This window comes from Sylvia atricapilla, chromosome 14 (genome assembly GCF_009819655.1).
Source record: "Sylvia atricapilla isolate bSylAtr1 chromosome 14, bSylAtr1.pri, whole genome shotgun sequence".
Taxonomy (NCBI): domain Eukaryota; kingdom Metazoa; phylum Chordata; class Aves; order Passeriformes; family Sylviidae; genus Sylvia; species Sylvia atricapilla.
The window spans coordinates 8,157,724-8,178,348 of NC_089153.1; the positions used below are offsets into that span (position 1 = coordinate 8,157,724).

Here is a 20,625-nt window from a genome sequence, read left to right on the forward strand (position 1 = left end):
GGAAAACGTTTTTACAGAAAGGATGATAAAGTATTGGAATGGTCTGCCCAGGGAGGTGGTGGAGTCACCAGACCTGGATGTGTTTAAAAAAGGACTGAATGTGACATTCAGTGCCGTGGTTTAGTTGAGGTGTTGGGGCTGGGTTGGACTTGATGATCTTGGAGGTCTCTTCCAACCTGGTGGTTCTGTGATTCTGTGTCTGTCATGTGGGGTTCTCAGTAATACTTGACCCGTTCAGTCTTTGTGCTATGGAAAATCCCTCTAGATGGATGGTTGTGTTGAAGGGCTTGGGCAATGGCCAGTCCTACACTGTATTTTCCATTCCTGCCATTCTTGGAAACCCAAAACCATAAGCATGTAATGATACTTAGAAAACTGAAGGGGATGGCAGAAAGCCTCAGGGTACAGAGCTGCCTGTGGCAGTGAGCAAAGCACGATGGAGCAGACCCAGTAGGGCACTTTGTTCAGTTTGGTTTAAAGGTTGAGCCAGCTTTAGCTGATAGCTAAATGCATTCTTACATGTTCTTCTGCTATGAGGAACCAAAGCATTTGGGACCTCACTGTTAAGGTGCATTTGCTTGAAGGTGCCAGGCAGCTCCAGTATTCTGATAGTCTGTGGTTTTTTTTTCCAATTTTAATGAAGTTGTGGCTTGTTCAAGCATCTGATTTTTATTTGTCCTTATGAGTTACATAAAAGTGAAGTCAACCAATGTCTTTAGTGTCTGCTCTATATAAGTCTACCTGAAATAGTTTCAGGTCACCTTTACATGCTTAATTTGGAAAACAGTTGAGCAGCATGACTCTTGCCTTGGGAGAATTAAGCAGTCTAGGCTCCTCACAGCAGTCTTGGGGCTCTTGCAATATCTGCACAAATCAGGATCTCATCCCTCCTGCGAGTTAAGTAGGGGCCTGTTTGACTTGTATAGCCAGTAAGGGAGGGATGTTCAGTGCATGGGTTGGAGCCAAGTTAAAAAAGTCTTCCCTCCTGAAAAGCACCTGTAGGATAGATCCAGTCCACCTAGATACTCGTTGATGTTACTTGGCAGATTTGTTAAATCATTCCTAATTGTTTCTGATTCAGAGCCTGGCAATAGTCTTGAAATGCAGTGTCCTTTATGATTAGGGTTTTGAGGATTATCTAAAGGGATGGGTTAAAGTCTTTTGGGCTTATGGCAGCAGGTAACCACTCTGTGTGCAGAAAGATTGCAGAATTTGGCCACATCAGACATTTGAAGATGTTGGAGGATGCTTAGATGACAAGTGACCAACCCTGGTGTTCAGCAGTTGTTGATTCATGGAGAGTGTCTATCATTAGCACTTGTGGAATGTTGATATTAATGAGCATCACATACAGATAGGGCAGCCTGGAATGTCATTCCATAGATATGAATTTGTTATACTTGCTTGTAAAATCATCCTCTGTCTTTAGTTTGCAGTTGTTCCTGTGTAACTGAGATGGGGTTTTGGTGAAAGCTGATGGGGGCAGTAAGACTGAGTCAGCACTGTGCTTAGGCATGTGCTCTAAGTCTGTAAGTAGTTTGACTGCTCCCAGTGAACCTGCTGATGTGCTTAGCACTAGGCGTGTGTTTTAAATAAATGCTAAAATGTACACGAGTGAGGAGGGAGAGACTACAAGCACACAGCATTTAAAATCAAGGGTTTAGGGGGTTGTATTCTTCAGGAAAAAAGCTTTTGGCATTTAATGCATTTCAGTGACATACCGAGCTTAAATCTCACCTTTATTGAAAAAGTGGTCATCATCTATTAATTTTGTGTGACTCTCTTGTTAAACGACCTGGTAACATAGCAAGCCAAAGTTCACTGTAGTCTTCTACAACCCCAGGCTTTGGGCTGAGAGCAGCATCTTGGGATTATCCCCTACGTCAGACCTTGTTTGAACTGAGTACATATAAATAATTGTCTGCCAGCTTTTCCTATTACAAACATACACAGTTTGTGAAATTGGTTTACCATGTCCTGAAAATTTCTTTGATATTTTTAAAGCCTGTTGCTATGGGAACCAGACCCCATAACAGAAAAGCTTTTGGTGCTGAGGAGGCCAAGAAATTAACAACAGGAATAAAGCCACGGAAAAATAGCTTGTATTCTTTTTCCAAAAGCAAACAAACAAACCCCAGAAGAAAGCCTGATATCCTGAAGCAGCTTGGACCTGGATTACCAGATGGAAGGGGATGCTCTGCTCTCAGGGCTTCAGAGCCTGGCCAGGGAGCTCACCCCGTGGACACTTGCACTGGTTCTGGCTATGATAGGTGAGAATGATCAGGGAATTCACAAGTATCTTTCTCTGAAATAATTCATATGGAAGGGTTGAAATGATGTGATGGATTGGTTTATGGGCAAGAAAACACAAGTTTTGCTTCTCAGAACTGGATGTCCCCTTTGTGCTTTGCTAATACAGAAACTGGCAGAACAGGCATTACTTTGACGTTGAGGCTTGCAGCCCTGTTTCCTTGTGTCTCATGACTGAGTGAATCAACACCTAATTAAACAGTCACATGAGGGACAGAGTAAAATGCTGTTCAGGCACTGATCCCTGTGAATCTTTGGAGAATGACTACTTACCTCTGTTTTCCTCCTTTTCTAAAGAGCCCTGAACAGCTGCAGCTCTGCTTTTTTTTCTTTTTCTTTTTTTTTCCAGAGAAAAGAATAGCACGTAGACCTCTGCTAAAGCTATGCAGATAAATGAGATCTGTGGTAGAGAGAAGGAAGACCAAGGAGTCTTCAACATAATCTTGAGGAATTGGAATGATTTGAGTTCGTGCTGGGAATGATTTAGCGGAAAGCCTTGTGCATTTGACAATCCTGGAAATTTAACTGGGAATGTGAACACTGAACAAAGAAGCTGGGAGTGATCTGTGGGCTTTCTTGGTGTTTTTAATATTAGCTGTAATTTTACCACTTTCAGCTCGTTATGAAGGTCCATAACAATTGCTTTCCATTTGTGAGTGACAAATACTTGTGTGGAGATTTATTAGGCTCTCAATTATCACTCGGTCACAAGTGCAGCCACCTTAATCAATTACAGGACCGTGGCCTGCAGCCAAGGAATGCTCCAAGCCCCATGTGCCTTGCCTGTGCTGGATGACTTTCACCACCAAGGCCATATTTTTTCCCCTTATAAAACTCACAAAACAAGTATTACAGGATGTTTTAATCAGCATAAGCAGATGTCTCCCTGCACCCCGACACAGCAGAGGCTCCCGGGTCGCACGCAGGGCTGTGCAGCAGGTGCCAGTGTCTGCAGCTGCAGGTTTTGTGGCTGTTGTGTGCTGGCACTGGAGCTACCAGTGGTTTGGGCTCTCCACGGAGTGGCATTTCCAGGCTGGAGGTATCCTGGCTGCCTGCAGCCAGGCCAGGGGGTTTCAGGGTGGAAAAAGCAGGGTCTGGGCACATGCCCTGGCAGGGACTCGCTATCTCCTGGCACGCTGGGCACAGCATCAGCCACCCTGGTACAGCTCACAGGTTAAAAAGCATGACATCAAAAAATTGCAGCTGTTTACAGTCTAATCTTTTAGCCTTCAAAAATATATTTAGTTTTAGACGTACGTGTCTGATTTTAAAAAAAGCTTATTTAGATGTGTTTGCTTGGTGCAAGAATCAGCTGACATGTCAGGCATAGCTCGAGCACTCTGGCAGTTCAGTTATGCACCTTGCAGCTTTTCTTTTAATGTCTCCTGAAGTAATATATTGAAAATCTCAGTTTTCGGTGGTGCAGAAAGAATAAAATAGTCCTTATGGTTTCTGGGAAGTGCTTGAAAATAAAACCTTAAAGATACTCTAAGCTGAAGATGAATACAGCGAATTCAATATTTGTCTATTTAAAAAATGAAAAATAGAAGTATTCAGCTGAAGTACCCTTATTCCATCAGGAATCTTTCAAGGTTTTTTTATTATTATTATTACTAATATTAGGGTTGATAACAATAGTGGAGCCCTAGTGATTCCTTTAAGATGTCTTCATTTTCATGACAAGAGAGGTCTTGCAGTCAACCTTGACTCTCGTTTGTCTTCTCTCTTCATTATCTCATCTACTAATATTCACAGTTTCCAAAATAAAAAGTATCAGTTTGCCATTAAGTTCCCAAAGCAAACTTTGCAGTTGATAAATCTGAGCTTGTGAGTTTGATTTTGTTTTTTCAAGCTAGTTTTGTGTGTGGATTTAAAGATTGTTGAACCTATTGTGACATCTCCAGAGCTATACAGCATAAAGGAGGGAACACAGACTGCCCCCCACAACCCTCCTCTGCTGCATTACGTAATTCTGGGTGATTTTAGGAGAGTCTTTATTTCCAACAACTATGCTATTTCCAACTGTGTTCATCAAAAGCAATTTGTATTGGAACTTTTTTCTCCCCAACTTTTCATTAAACACACACAATACTGAGCTATTTACACTTTATTTTTAATAGCTACAGTAGAAGAGTCTGCTCTGCACACCCGAGTGTGCACAATAAAATAACTGTTTGGCAGGGGGAAAATGCCCTGTTGTCTTGCAGTACCAGTTGGTATTATGGAGGTTTGTTCAGTGTCTTATAGTAGATTGTGATTGGAAATGAGATACAAAATGAACACAAATGTTTCAGAAGCCTAAATATGCATCAGATTTTTACTTTGATAGTTATTTTTATTCAGCATTTTTATCATGACATGAAAAATTACAACAGTGGATAGTCAATCTGCTGAGATCTCCACATTCTTAAAAGAGAGATAATGGTTTCATGTCCTACCCTCCAAGAATGCTCATAGGCAGATTTATAGTTGTCATGCTCCTTTACAATGCTGGTAGACAGTTTATTCCAGTTTATTAGTCATGAGACCTTGTGCTGGTAGTGAGAATCCTGTGATCCTGCGTATGGAGAGTTTATAAACTTGTTGGTTTTTTTTTTTAATCTCACATCAAAAGCACTTTTTTCAGCATTTAGCAATCTGGTTTCCTTTAAAGAATGGAGGGCCAAGGTTTTGAAACTCCTGAAGGCTGTTTGCAGTGGTCTCTCTCATCATTTGGGCTCTTGCTGACCTTTGGCTGGGCTTATGTTTGTGTGTGCAGATTTGTGTATGTGCTCCAGGGATGTATGATGTATGTAAGGTTGTAAGGTTCATGCTTTAACATCTCCATTCTTCCTCTCCACCAGTGAGGATTTTTTTTTTTTTTTATTTTATTTTTTTTTTTTTTTTTAGCATATAAAAATTCACACACAAAGCACATTTTTTTAGAAGTTTAGCTCAGTGATAATCCTACTAAGGCAAGTATTTTGTAGAGAAATAGTATCCAAATATTTCTAGTCAGATTTCAAATAAATCCTAATTGGTTTTCTCTCTTTTTGTCTAGTGTGGCTTCCAGCTCCTACCTTTGTGCATTACTAAGCAATAAACATTTCTTGGCTCATTCACTGGCTCTTTGTTGTGTGTGTTTACAACATGTGTGAGGGAAGCTTCCTCCAGAAGAAAGACTGAAAAAACTTGTTAAGGCAGTGAAGACCAAAAATTAATAATTTCATTACTTTTTTTAGCCTGTGGTTGGGACAAACTCTGTTGTCTGCTTAGTTTAAAATCAGATGATTTATACCCAAAAGGTCTTTATGAGCCTTTGCAATAGTTTAAAGTGTTTTCAGAAATGCCTTTGGATAGAGTGAAGAAAGTGATTTTTTTTTGGTGCTTTTTGGTTTTGAGGGTTGTTTTGGCCTCTGTGTGTTCAAGAACATGCCCCAGCCCCAGCCCCAGTCGGGCATGGGGGTCTGCAGAGGGTCCTTTGGGCTCTGGGCTGCTGGATGTGGTTGAACACCATCACCTACATCTTTCCCATCTGCAGCTGGGTAGAGGTGCATGGGTACTGAAGTATCTCCCTGGCAGGTGATGGGCAATGCCAGGAGATTTTGATAACTTTATTTTTTTGAACTTAAGTGTTTTTCTGAAGCAAGGTAATATTACTAGCTTTGTTTTTCAGGCTCAAATTTTAGACACACAAAAAAGGAAAGTCTTCACCCTTTTAAAGAGAGTCCTGGATGTACACCTAGAGAAGAGGATAGTGCATCTCATGTTAAAGATGCTCCAGTGTTTTCTTGGATATGGGAGTGGTGTATAAACAAACACTGAATATCTGAATTCCTTCCTCAAGCAATATTCACTGATCTGGCTAAAGCACTGTTTACTCTCTGTACAATTTGAGTCTGTCTCTATTTGCAGAGAAATTCCTTCCAATATTTTTCCTGGTCAGTTGTTGGATGGAGGCTGGGTCAGCTTTCAAAGCACTTCTTTTAATATGCATCGGGTTACCCTGAGGTAAAATGGAAACCTTAGATGCTACTCCTGTAAATAAATGTTTACATAATACATGGCACGTCTCAGCAGTGCATGTGTAAGAAAAAAGGTCACTTTTGACATCAGTAACCTTTAGAGAGTGGTGCCTTTGCCACACAGGTAAAGAAAGTTACTGTGCACTGCACATTCCGTCACTAGATCAAGAAGGTAGGTAGGAGTGTTCAGATGTTACTGCTTTTATCTCCTAAAGCTTGGCATTTTAAGCTTTAAAGGCAAGATTTGGGCTTAAGGCATGGGTCCTGTAACCAGCACATGCCAGTTCTGCTCATGTGAGTAATTCCATTGAATTCCCTGGCACTAGTCATATATCAAAAGCCAAGTCTGTAATGTATGTGTTTGCTGCATCGGGGCCTCAGTTCTTCATTTCTAAATGAGAAACTTCCTGTAAAGCATGGTAAGAAAAGATAATGGTTTTATCTCTCTTTCGTTTTGCTGCTTTTGTGTCAAAACACGTGTCCAGCACCAAACATAAAAATACTACCATCCTATAAAACAGCAACAAAACCATTGTAGTGGCAAGAGATTAAGGATTTCTCCCTGAATTTAACCCACAAGTTGTGTAGCAGTACAGGGAGCTTCATGTTCTGCTTTGGAATCCATTGCAGATGACGAGCACCCTCTGACCTCTTGGGATTGTATGGTCTTGGAACCAAAGCCCATGAACAGGTGCACCCGTTCACCCACTCTGGTCCAGGGGAACCATCGATAGCATTGCGTTGTGGGATGCAGTGGAACAGGAGGTCCTGATGATAAATCTGTTTTTGCTGCTTATGTATTTAAAATATTGGCAAAACTTGTAGGTTTTCAGACACTGGAAAAAAAATGAAGTAGGAACTATGATGCTGTAGGCTTCTGCCTTCATGTATTGTATTTTGTCCGAAGATCATGCAGAATTAATAGTATGAGTGATGAGCCCCATCCATGTCTGTGACAAGACTAGGTGACTTCTAATGTGCGTTGCGTTTTTGAATGCCCAATTCCTTTTTCTTTTCCTGTCCGTCTGTCTCATTCCTCTCCCACAGTTTGGAGATAAAAGTTTGTCAAGTAGTTCTTTGCTATTTAATGTTTGTTAAATCGCGCTTTGCTGTTGTGATGTCTGGGTACCGTTTCCTAGCGTGACCCGGGTTACCGCCAGAGCACAATCAGGAAACCTTGTTTACAGCCACCCGGCTTGGTCAGCTTTTCTTTGAGCGCATTATTTTGCGTATTTATTTTTTTTCCCCGTTCTGTGGCCATCCTGTTGTGTTGCATCTCCCCGCTTCTTCCCGTGTAGTATTAATGAGCGCTGTCCGAGCACGGCGCGCCCTTTGTTGGTGCGCGGGCCCGGGCGGGCTGCGGGAGTCGCGCCGCAGAGGCAGCGGCGAGCGGGGGCGGCTCCTCGTCCCCGTTCCCCGCCGAGCCCCGGCTGGAGGAGCGCTCCCCAGCCGCCGTGTGAGGGAGGGCCGGGGCGCTGGCGGCCGCAGGTGGCCCGCGGTGACAGCTGTGTCACATGAGGGCTGTCAGCGCGGGCTCGGCCAGCCGCGCGCCCGGGCTCCGCCGGGAGCATCCCGCCGCCGGGAATGTGAGGGCCGGGGCTGCCGGCCGCGGGGAGCCCGCCGCGCTTCGCGCCCCGCTCCTCGCCGAGCGGGCTGAGCGCCGCCCCGGGGCTCGGCCGTGAGACAGCGGGTGCGCTGGCGGCCGGGAGGCGGATGGATGGCACTGCCGGGGCAGCGCTCCGCTTCCCCGTGAATCGCTGCTCTGCAGCAAACCCTGCCAGAGGCGAAGGGAGCGGAGGAGACGGGCGCCCTTTCCTCGAGCAGAAATCCCAGGCTGTGCGGAACTGTGGGGCAGGATTTGGGGTATGAAACTCCGGGGCAGTGCAAACGCAGCCTGGTCCAAACCCCGACGCTGCTGTCCTTAAGGTGGTTTCTGTGCTCCTGTTGCTAGGATTAAGGCTTTTTCATTGCAGCATGGAGAGTCTTTTGTTTGAGTTAAATTCAGACCTCTTGATATGTCACCTGACAGTCTTGTGGTTTTGGATGAATATGGCTCATTGCTATTATTAACCTGAGTTGGCAGCCAGGCACAACAGGAGTTTATAGGGATTTTGAAAACTGGAACTGCTCGGGGGACAAAGATGCTTCCCAGGTACGGTCACTGCACAGTTCTTGAGATCGTTTTAATTATTTGAAAGCTTATTGTTTTCCCTGTGATGAAAATACTTCTTTTCCTGAGATGTGAATCTTCTAGAGATTTAGTTTTAATGATTCTTACTATAATTTTATGCTAAAGGGCACGATGTTTTTTGCCTGAATTGATTCTATCTTGTAACTTTGCAAAGGGAAGTGTAGTCTGCTTGAATAATGTAATTTTGTTCAGTGCTAGTGAATTTAACTGAAAGGGGCTGTGTCTCTTTTGTGTGTGGTTTTAATTACAACATATTTCAAAACCTGTGTGTGTATGTGCAAATACTTGCATGCATGCATGTACATAAATCAGCTAAAGCCTGAACAGGTACTTTTTGAAATGACATAAGTGAAGTAGTCCCAAAAATATTTTATGAAATTATTAATAGTGATTGTAAATTTTGCAAGGTATGTGAACTGTAAAGTTATTCAGCATACTACACAGCTTTAACAAAACCTTCCCAACAATTTATTTTCGGTATAACACTCCAGATTATTACTACTACGTTGACTAGGCTGCACCTAACCTGTCAATATTTTATCTTTTTGCTTGTGGAAAAGCATTTGGCTGATGTATTGGACTTTAGAGTATAAATTAGGTATCTTAATGAGAGTCAAGTGACTGTCATTAGAAGGGAGAAAAAAATGAAAACAAACTAAAGTCAACTTCATATACAGATAAAGAATTAGATAGAGCCAAGGAGCTTGGCAGCCTGTTAAAGTTCAGGTCCAGATTTGTTATACCTGTGAAATACCTGGCTGACGCACTTTGTTCCTGGTGTACAATATGTACTTAGCATAAGCAGCACAAGTTTCCTGGAGCTCAAGAAGTGCATCTATTCCAGGTGAGGATTGCTAAGCTGGTAAATAATGAGACTGGCTTAGTGACTGAGCGGGGAGCTGACCTCCACAGTGCTGCTGTGCCTGTGGTCGTCACCCTCTTTCAAGAGACGAAGAAGCAGGGGGCTTGGATTGTTTTTGTTGTTTTTTTTTTAATTGTATTTTAAAGAAACATTATTTCCATGGGATAAACCTGAAACGTGTCACCACTGCAAACACTCAAAGATGGTTGTCCCTGAGATAATCCACCATCTCTCTGTTCTTCCATGCCACCCAGACCCAGGTCCTTTGAGTTGTGTGAAGTCCCCGCTGGGGTCACCGTGGCAGGGGGCAGTCACTGGGGGCGCTGGGTGAGCCCTGCGCAATCCGCCCTCGCGGGCTCCCCGCTGCCCTGGCCGAGGCACAGACGCTGGTTTTCTCTGCAGAATCAGCAAGTGTTCGCCACCACAGTCACACAGCCCTGACATGACCTCAGCTCTTGTAAAGACAAGTATCTTGCAACATTTTTTTTAAGTATAGGCCCCGTGGTTTCTCTACTTTAGGCAACTTTCTTCCTCCTTGCAGCCTTATGGTTGTGTTATGTCACCAGCACTTAAACAGAATCTCTCTCTTAAAATGCCAGCTTTGCAAATCAGCCATGCAGCCTGGATCATCCTTGCCTTGTGAATCCTGAGAAAGTTCTTTTAGTTTCAGGCGCTATTGTTAAAGAAATAAATAACCTGCTCATGCCTCTAAGAGAAAATGATCTTCCAAAGCTGCAAGCATCAGTAACACACATCACAGTTCTGTTTTCATTGCTTCTGAATTAGTTGTGATCTTTCAGAATGGTCTGTGCAGGTGTTTTGTGCAATAATGATCAAGTAATAAGTGAATTAAGAAGGTATTAAAGTATGTGCAAGAGCCTCCCCATTAATCCTAAATACTCAACTTTTGTTGTATCTTCTCAAAGCCAAAAGAAAAAGGAATCTAATAACAGACAATAGAAATCTGCAGAGGAGTTTGGGCGGGAGAAGGGAATTCCTGGTTAGAAAAGGCATCTCAGGGCTGAGAGGAGTATGATAGGATGGTTGGACTAAGCAAGGACCATTTTCCTTCTGGACTTGCTCACCCTTACCTGTAGCAAAGCAGCTGCAGGATCCTATACACTGGGCTGTTTGGGTTCAGGTGACTGTGCTTTGGTGTGGATGTACATCTGAAATCCCAGCACACTCAGTGGAACAGTCTCATATTTACAAAGTTAGCTCTTCATGACAGATGCAGCCTCTGTCAGAGGCTTGTGTAGAAGTTGGCTGGGTCTGAGCACCACTGCAACAAGTATAATACCTGGAGAATCATCTGCAGGTGCTGGAGGTAAGCTCTGGAATCCCTGTGCCTCCATTCTGATGCTCATTTATTTAGCAGGAGTGAAGGAAGGTATTTCCTTCCGCCGGAGCTTGTGAGGGGAGCGTGGGGCAAGGTGGGCCGTCTGCTCTGCTGGGCGGTTCCTGTCACCCTTTAAAAAGGTGCTAACATGAAAACCATGCAGAACAGATAAGCTGGCATAAACTATAAATATCATTTGCGTAGATGCATTTAAAAATAGTTCCAAGTGATTCATCACCAGGCAATTTTTATAACTATGGGTAACATGATGTAGGAAAACAATAGTTTGACTGATAGTTTCAACTTACTTTTTACATGTTTAGTCCTATTCTGATTTTGAGCAACTTTACTTTTTAGAAAACCCTTTTCCAGTTCCTGCGTGCTTAATAGCTTGATCATTTTGCTTCCTCTGCTTTACTTTAAGATTTCTAAAGTATCTGTTTTTATTAAAAAGTAGCCAGATACTATCTAAGCCATGTTAATATAAACAGTTTTGAAAGTAAAGTCTCAGCCAGGAGGGAAGATAATACTAAGCTAAAGCTTTAATGTAATGAAGAAGTTTTGTTCATGTTCTAGGGGGGAATGAGGAGGAAGGAATGTACTGGGATTCAATTACAGGGGAAAATCCTGTATTTTAATTGTTGGAGTGGTAATGAAGGATTTCTCTGTCTCTTGTGTCATCTATTAAAACTTGCACAGAGTGAGGTAACACCAATTTACGGCCATTCGGTTCTTGCTGAGAAATGTTGATGGTAGTAATAAACTCCAGGAACACAAGAAAATTCATCCTTAGAGAGCAGTTGGAATTCTGGATTGCTATCAATCTCTGTAGTAGAGGTGTCAAGAGGCGTGGAATGGATTTGTAAATGTAAGCTACAGGTAATATTCCTGGTGACTGAAGGTAAAAAAGGCAGAAAAGCAGAAAGGACGAAAAAAGGGAAGAACTGAACAACAGGAGGGTTCAAGTGTGAATATGCATTAAAATTCCACTTGTCAGATCTTGATCTCATTGTTGCTAGTTTCTAACAATTCCATCCTTAATTATATAGAATCTTCCCTTTCTCTGCCAAATAATTCCTTTTCTTTTGCACTCTGTACTTGCATGTCTGTGCTGGGGCATTGGATCAGGTGTCCTCCAGAAGACCCTTTCAGCCTCAACCAGTCTGTCATGGTGTGAGAGCTGGGTTTTGTTTCTGAAACATCCCATACAGCATTTATGCATCAACAAATTTCTACTCCATATAGGGATTTTTGAACATCCCATTCTAGAGAAATCCCCGCTTGTGTGGGGGAGATCTCCACAGGAGCAGTGTCCTGCTCAGAAGGAATTTGTTTATCACCAGTTTTTTCTCTTGCTCCATGCCTGAACTTACAGCATTGTGTGGCAAAGTCACAAACACTTCTACTGGTGAAAGGTATTTGGGATTTTCTTGGTAGTGGTTTTTATGGGGTTTTGTCCTGGGTTAATTTTGGGGTTTTTCTTTTGAAAAACCTAATCAGTTTCCAGGAAAGATCAAAGAGTGGCAGATAGGTCATGCAGGAAAAAGTCCTCATTAAGAAGCTGTCATTTCCAGAGCAGTGTGGGAAATGGAGACTCACCTTTCATTAACATTGCTAGAACATTTGATTCTACATCTCCTGGTTTTCCTGTAGGAATCTCAAGAAAACATCAGTTAAATGTCAAAGTTAGTTTCCATTTATAAACAGAACTAATTATATTCAGAAGATCTAGGTCAGTTTTCATCTGCCTGAAGAGGAGCGCTGGAGTGCTGCCCTGTTATATTTGTTTTGAGAATGCCTCTTGCATGCAGGAATTTTATGTTTCTGGGGATAATCTATTCAGATATCAAGCTTAACGGTATTTTAAATCTGCTAACAACAAATGCAGAGCTCTGTGTCCTGCTTCCCCCTCGCTGGTGGGGGTGAGTTGGAGGTGCCAGGCTGCCTTCTGTTTACTGTCTGTCTGAATGAACTTTCCCCCAGCTCTCTGAAAGGCTCTTCTGGTTTGGGAAGTGGCCTGCTCTTGCCAGGGAATGTTTTTGCAAGGCTGAAATGTGCTTAAGGATGCTATTATGTAACAGAGATAGCGCTTCTTTGGAATTATCACAAATTATGATGGATAATAGCTACTAAATGCTTGTCTAGAGAAAGTTAAAATGTCATGTGAAGAACCTGAGAAGTAAACAAGCTCTTGTTAACTTCATCGACTATGTTTCTGAATACAGCAAGAGTTTTATATTTAGCTTTCTCTCCTCTTAGTGTGTAATCTGCTCTTGGAGCTTTTTATAAGTAGACTTTCCTAAGATCTGGAACAGCTATTGCCTTCTTTGCCAGTAATTTCAAAGTCAAATATCAAAAGTACTAGGTAATGGAAGACATGCTTTTGTCTGAGTGTGAAGGAAATTCAAACGTGTTGCAAGGGTGGAGCAAGCAATAGCACCATTTTGGCAAGCAATTCATTGTTATTGTCACACAGTTTCTTTATAGGAATCACAGTGGCCTATCTGGAAAAAATGTTCGTTTCTGGACTAAATAAATGGAGGCTGTTCCTCCAGGAAGCCAGTTTATCTAGCAGTCCTCCTCTCTTCTAGCCAAAGTCATGCTCTTGCCAGTTATTATCCCAGCTCTAGTGCCTTTTGTGCCTTTCAGTTGGTAACACCCCAGGCACGTGTCAAACTAGGGATTTTTGTTTTCTTACATTTTCTGAAATGCAAGATGGGGTTAATTAAGAGAGCCTCCAGTAAGTGTAAGCTTGGCTCTGAGTTTGTCACTGCGTTTGGGTCGTGGTACAGAAGTTGCTCAGTTTGGTGTCTGCACTTTGTGTGGGCATTTTGTGCTGCAGGTAACTCTTGGTAACTAAATGAGAGGATGCATGGCTCTTTGCTCCCAAATCTAGACATAAAGTTATTTCAGCTCAAATTGCTCAAGGTTTTTTTTTCTTGTAATAAGTTGATTTGGACATTTGTTGCACACCATCTTCTCTGCAGCTTCCGTTTTTCTCTCTTATTGCTAAATGTTGGGGATGGGCAGATTAGGAAATAGATTACATCTCAGGAGAGTAACTGTATGTCTTGATGCTTAGTTTCACCTCACTGGGACTACACTTGCTGTAAAACTTCTGTACCTAAACTGAGCAGCCTTAAAAACGTATGATAGATGATGATGGCTTTGGTGAGCAAGTGGATTTTCTGCTGTTACAGGACTTGTTGGTCACATAAAGCATGGGTGCAGAGCAAGAAGTCCTTTGGGGTGCTAAGATAGAGGAGAGGAAAATTTACTGTTGTCTCGGTGTCTAACGTGCCAGGTTTAACCCATGTTATGGGTGTCTTTTTGTTGAAATACATGTACAGCTTCCTGCAGATTGGGAATCTGTATCTTTCATTAATGGCTTATTCCAGTGCCTTGTTTCTTGCTTCTTGAGGTTCATGCTAACACTGCTTGCCTAAAAGCCAAGAATAAGGGAGACAGAATTTCACTTGATCTAGGAAATGGCTTGCAAACTATTTGAAAGATGATTCCTGGTGGTTTCATGGATACAGCAGGTATCTTGTTTCCTATCTTCCAAGAACTGAGATGGTGTCAGTGAAAATGGATTCCCAAGCCAATGGATGACAATACTTGCTGGGCTTTAAAGTGATGGCTGGCTTTTTAGAATGGAAATTTTAAGAACATGGTGATTACAAAGCACCCTTAGAGGGAAGATTATGGAATGGTTTCCAAGTCTGATCCCCGCAAATTCTCCCTTGGAGACCTCCTCTGGAGCAGTGGGACTAGGGAGGGTTCTGAGACTTCAGGAAAGATCCTTCCCTTGGAAACTAGTTTGGGAATAGGTGTGTTAGGAATGCTTTGTGTGGTTTGCTGACCATGCCCTTGAGTCACAGTGGCTTATGTGGAGAGAGCCAGGTGGTTCTCCCAAACCACCCTGTGATTATTCGTCTTGGGGGTTTTTTGTGTCTTTAAACACAAAAACTAAGTTCAATGATGTTGATTTTAGATAGCTGGAACTTGAAGAGAACATCTCACAATACAGAGCACAAGATCTATTAATGCTGCTTACATTATTTTGTGCAGTTGTAGATGATTGGTGCAGTTGATGACAGTGTAATTTAGCACATGGAGGGGAAAGGAAAGACGTAGTTCTGGCTACAGGATCAAAGGGTTTGATGAAATGGCATTGAATTTGCTTGACTCTATGTTTTAATCAAGTTGTATATACAGATAATGTAGAAAGAGCAGTATAATAAAGAGTTGTGGTAATTGATCCTTCTGCTCTTTTGTTTTTTAATTAAAGCTGGCCTTTGCCGGAGTTTGACCCAAGTCAGATCCGACTGATCGTGTATCAGGACTGTGAAAGAAGAGGACGGAATGTCTTATTTGATTCCAGTGCTAAGAGAAAAATAGAGGATGTTTCAGTGTCGGTGAGTATTCTGCTAATTGACATGTTTATAGTTGTATTTTTTCAAATGGCCAAATTGATAAATGGCATGTGTTCTGTTTTATTCACATTGACATTTAAACATTGGTTACATGCAAGGCTATATTTAAATGCCTGTTAAGTAGCAAATTATTCAGGCTTCAGTGGTTTCACTCTTACCAACTTTAAATACTATAGTGATCTCTTTATTCTGGGATTTATCTACTTTCTGCACTTTCAGTGAGAAGGATTCCTTCCTGGGGCTGCAGCAGGCAGTGCTGGGGATTGAAACAGGGCATGAACTGGGATTTATTGATCTGGTTTTGTGCCGTGGTGGGGTCTGGATTCTTAATCAGAAGGTCCCCTCAGCCCCATGTCCTCTTGTGTCCTGTTTGTTTAACTTCTGCCAATTGTTGTTTGTATGCTTTGCTGACAGTTTTTTTCACACTAAGTTACTTGAAAACTCTGGTTTTCCTTTTGGCATGATTTGCGTGGTAATCTATTAATTGAAACTGTAATGGATGCGGTCAGATGAGGATACTTCCTTCTAAGGGCTCTGGCCAGAAGATTAATTTCTGGCCACAGTGCTACTGAAAGTGATGGTGTGAGGCTGGACAACTTGTTTCGCTGCTTTGACCTTTCTTTTCACCATTTCTAAAAACATTCATGAATCATTTTAAGCTATGCAAGCAGAAAGCATGGTGTGAATTGAAATTAATGATTCCACCTGCTTTTACCTATGGGACTTACTGTAAGCAGGAGTACACAAAATAACATGTTACCCCCAAGCCCTGGCTTTCCTGTTGAGCATTAGAGTACAGCAAGAAGATTTTTCATCCAGATTTCCAAGCTTTTCCAGCCTGTTGCCAGCCTGATGCTCTTAACCCTCACAGTTGTTGTTGTCCAGTTGCTGTGTCCAGTACTCAAACACTGGAGTCTGTGTCTTACCAGGCACAAACTTCCAAGCTTCTCCATTGCTTACTCCACTGCTTTTGTAGCCATGAATCCAGATCCAAATTTCCTTGTTTTTATAGAGAATTTGTGAAATAAAACAAGTTTCGCAGATGTTAAAAAATTGCATCTTTCTTTTTAATTCAAACTTGTTAGAATGGTTCTATTAGTTCCTGTTCTTCCTGATGTTCTTGCCAGGAAAACAGGTTTTTAAAGAGATGAGATCTTTAGAAGTGGTGTAGTGGTATGAATTGCTGGCTGTGCTTATCACTATTACTTCATTAATAAAAATAGCTTACAGTATAAATCCTCTTGCCAGATTTAAATTAATTTCTTGAAAGTCTAAAACCTCTTTAAGATGTGTACTTGTACACAGAACTTGCAAACTTCACTGTTTTGTGTTACTTCAGAAAGCTCATTGACTGGCATCTCAACAGCAGCAGGATAAATGGCTGATAGTGGAGCTGATATGGTTCCATATTAATCTTTCCTTTTTCTTTGCTAAGGGGGAGGGAAACAGCTGTAGTCACTGTCTCCACATGAGACTAGTGGAGGAAAACTGTTTCCAGAGCATTTGAAATACTCAGAAGTCATCTCTAGGAACTTGATATATTTATTTTTCATAGTATTAGGATTCTTTGAAAGAGGATATATTGAAGCATTTGTTTGCCATGTACCTGCTTTCTGCAGCATTCAGATAATGTCGTGTCAGGCAAAACTTTTCTCATAAAACAAAGATGTGCAGGTAAAAACAGGCAGGGGAGTCTTCAGCTTGGCTTGATGTGAGCTCAGTATCATAACTTGTGCAGTTAGCAGGATGTACTGGCCATTTTCAAGGAATTGCATTGTTGGTTTTTCTTGCTTGCTCCTTATCATGATTTTCATTAGCAAAGACACACCCTGCCTATACAAAGCCAGATCTTGGCTCTAAGCACATTCCAAGGCACTCTTGCCCTTTTGCAGCCAGCCATGTGTGGGCTGGGCAGTCTCCCTTCTGAAAGGGTATCTGTTCAGCACCCCACAAAAAACAAGGCTTTCTGCATCTCTTCCCTCTCACCCCCCATTTCCTAACGTGACTTACACCTCTGTATCTATAAATAACACTGGGGAGACACCTGCAAGAGTGCCTGGCAGTGGCCAGGCTGTTTTGGTTCAAGTCAAATCAGTCTGACACAGAGAATCAAGAGGGTTTCACTTTGCTTTATTGTGCTGTGCTCTTCAGTTCCATTTTCTGTTGTTTATGAGACATGAAAGCAATTATAATTTAAGAGTTGTATGCCTGCAGCAAGGTGAGATGTATTTTGGTCTGTTATACATACAGTCCCTGCATATGTCAAAAGTTGTGTCAAAAGCCAAGGTTGACCATGGCTCAGACATTTGAATTCTCTAAGGGAAGGTGTGGTCATAAAATTTAAGGAGCATCAGAGAAAACCTTTGCAGACACAGATGTTTCAAGAAATAAAACAGTAAGCTCTGGCGTTTTGATCAGTGAAAACTCCTGAGTTTGTGCTCACACCAAGCTGGGCTCTCATTAGTAAAGCATGAATGGGTTCATTTTACCTGTGAGGGAAATGTGGCAATAGCACAAATGAGGACCTTGTGTCTTTTCATTGGATATTAAATCAGCCTCCTCATACCTTCAGTAAAGATCAGTACTAAGTAGAGAAGAATTTGGGGAGAGTTTTGCGCAGCGGGACGCTGAAGGCAGCCAAGAGTTTGCAGTGTGGCCATGACAATATTTTAATTGCTCAGGAGTCCTGACTCCCCCAGCCCTGCTGGAGTGAGGCTTGGCGCGGGAGCAGCGCAGCAGTGTGGTGACGGAGGGCTGGCCCTGGCCGCTATCCCCACCCCGGGAATGTTGGCCCAAGGCTGTGCCAGGCGGAGCTCAGCCTCGGGCAGCTGTGGGCACTTCTGTGTGGGAGGCAGAGAGATCCCCTGTGTGAGTCCTGTACCTTTTTTGGTGCTAAGCAGGAGAGGTCCTTCCCCAGCTTTCCAGGGGATGGGCTCTTGAACCAGAGGGGAAAGGCTGCTGTCTCCTGAACAGAAAATGGTCTGCATTCCCAGACAGAGAGTGGCTGCCCCTTCAAGCCTTGTGGCACCAGGTCGTGAGCAAATGCATCAGAACAGGCATTTGCACATTGAATGTCCCAGGGCAGCATGTGGTATGAGGAAGAGGCATTACTGGTGCCTTTGCTCAACAGCCTCTGTCCCTCCTCAAGCATCCACATCCCTTGGATTTTTGGGTATCAAAGAACTCTATGGGCAAGCCTGTGGGTTTGAGCCACTGTCTCCTCTGGAGAGTGATTTTTTCTGTTCCTCGTAGCAGTAAGCACCTCATTAGTAATAAGACTCTGTTACTTGATGTGCAGGTGATAGTGTTACAACCTATGACTGGTTTCTGCTGTTAGACTCTCTTCTGTGCTCCTCTGCTCCTTTTGCCCTCACAGCTCTCCTGCTCTGCTCTCAGGTACCACCAGCCCCGCTCTCCTCCCTGTGCCCTGGGCTATACCGAGTTCCTGAGCCAGGAGCTGTGAGTGAACACAAAAAGCTGTGGTACCAGGCCTCCTTTGAATTTCAAATCAGCACAACAGGCAGCTCCCTTTCCTCCTTCAGGTGCAGCAGCCAGGTGGCCCAGCCAGTGCTGGGCTGTCAGCCTCAGCTCTGCCTTTCCCTGTGCTTGGCTTCCCAACCTTGACACTGCATCCCTGCTCAGCTTACACTAAGGCTGGCCTGTGTGTTACTGTGTGTGCAGGAGTTATGTCCCCGTGACTGCCAGTGTGCAAAGGCCAGCTGAAGTGTGAGGAGTTCGCCTCCAAGGGCTGGTAACTGATTGGGGCAAGGATGCCACAGGAATGGTGCCATGAGGGAGGAGTGGGGAGGGAAGTAAAGGAGAAGCTGAAAAGGGGAACCTTGGATCATGGCTTCCCTTGGAGCAGGAAAACCGAGTTCAGAGACAGGGATTAATTGTCTCATTTTAATGCTCATTTTCCTGTTTGTATTGTCCAGTGGGGATTTATGACAAGACAGTGGTTAACATTGGGGATCTGGCTGGAGAGAGGTGCTGATGGCACCTGTAAGAGCTAAAAGATTTCCTAAGCTTAAAGATCAGTCTAGAGGAAGGTTTGAAGTAAAGGGAGGAAGGAGGGGTGTCACAAGGGACCATGAGGAGGAGAATGGAGGAAAAAAGGAAGGATCCAAACTGCACTGTACTGAGCAGAGATCTAGAGTTTGGGTATGTGGTAGGAAAGGGGGAAAGACAAGGAATCAGAGAAGGGCAGTGGCTTGTTGCCAGGACCCAGAGGCAGAAGGTGGTTTTCAGAAATAGCACTTGTTTTGGTTTTTTGGAGAAATGAAAGAGAGCCAGGATGCAGAATTTGAGATGTAGAGGTGGAAAGTGAACTTCAGTTTGGAGAATGGAAAATTCACTTCTTCCACTAGTTGTCTTTATCTTTGAATAATTCCACTATAAGGTCATATGATACTTGATCTCCTTCAGCAGCAATTTCTTTTACTCTGAATGTCATATTTATCCCAAAGTGAAGAAATGGCATGCTGTTTGAAACAAGCCAGGATTAGCCACGTGTTCTAATGTACTTCAGCACTGGATAAATGTTGAACAGCAAATTGCTTTGAGGGATTAGTAATTGGATAGTGAGCCTTTTGCTTTTAGGTGAGTTGTGTGAAATGGAGACTCTGGACTCTGGCTCTCAGGACAGGTTTCCAGTGAGCAAAGCAGAGCAGATGGATAAAGCTGTAAGCACAAAGATCAAGTCCCACCTTCTTTAGCTCTGCTTATTCTCTGTAAACAGACATGGAAAAATACTAGTGGAGTAGGAGAGCAAGGGGTTGTCTTGACTTCTTTCACTGACCTCTGAGTAACAGAGGAACTCGACAGCTCTAGAAATAAAAGGAGGACTTGGCAGCTGCATTTTAAGAAAAATATCTGGATTTTCACATGAGCACTTGAAGGGGAGGAATGAGTGCCTATTCAGGTTACTCCTATATCTTAGGTAGATACATACATTTCATTGCAGACACAGACTAACTCGTATTAATACAGCAAAAGAGTTAATTTATCTGTTTTGAATTTTTTTTTTCTTCTGGAAAGCCTGTTTTGAAAATGAGGAACAGAGCTCTTGAAGAGTACCAGCTTTGCTTGGAAATAGAAATTTCTCTATCACTGCCACCACAGTGGCATTTCAGCACCTGCTGTTGCAGAGAGGTAAAAAGAGTAAAGCATATGATGACATTTCTCTTCCCTTCTGTCACTCACTCACAGCCCTAATGCACCTCCACAGAGTCTGATTTAGTTCAACACACCAGGCTCCTTACAACTTTCTCGTTATCCCCAAAGCAAAATCTGCCCAGCAGAAATTCCTATTCACAGCACTGGGCATGTTTTTCCCACTTGCTGAAGAGAACAGAGACTTTGTGTCAAAGAGTTAAAAGTCTTTGCTGACAGATGGTGGAGAAAAGAGACTCCAGAAGAGGAACTGAGGAAGAAAACTACTTTATACCCTGTACCCTATAAAGGCATTTTACTCTCAGTTTTCT

At 42.8% G+C, this 20,625-nt stretch overlaps 1 protein-coding gene across 3 annotated transcripts in view; it reads left to right on the forward strand.

The window, feature by feature from the left end:
* Positions 1 to 20,625, forward strand: part of FNIP1 (folliculin interacting protein 1) — a 65,212-nt gene that overhangs the window by 13,363 nt on the left and 31,224 nt on the right. For 2 of the 3 annotated variants that reach the window (XM_066329011.1, XM_066329014.1), the window contains exon 2: positions 14,998 to 15,124. In XM_066329011.1, coding sequence (XP_066185108.1) covers positions 14,998 to 15,124 — 127 coding nt within the window. Of the gene's footprint in view, positions 1 to 8,138; positions 8,467 to 14,997; positions 15,125 to 20,625 lie in introns of those variants that run through there. The other variant, XM_066329012.1, reaches the window with a different exon arrangement.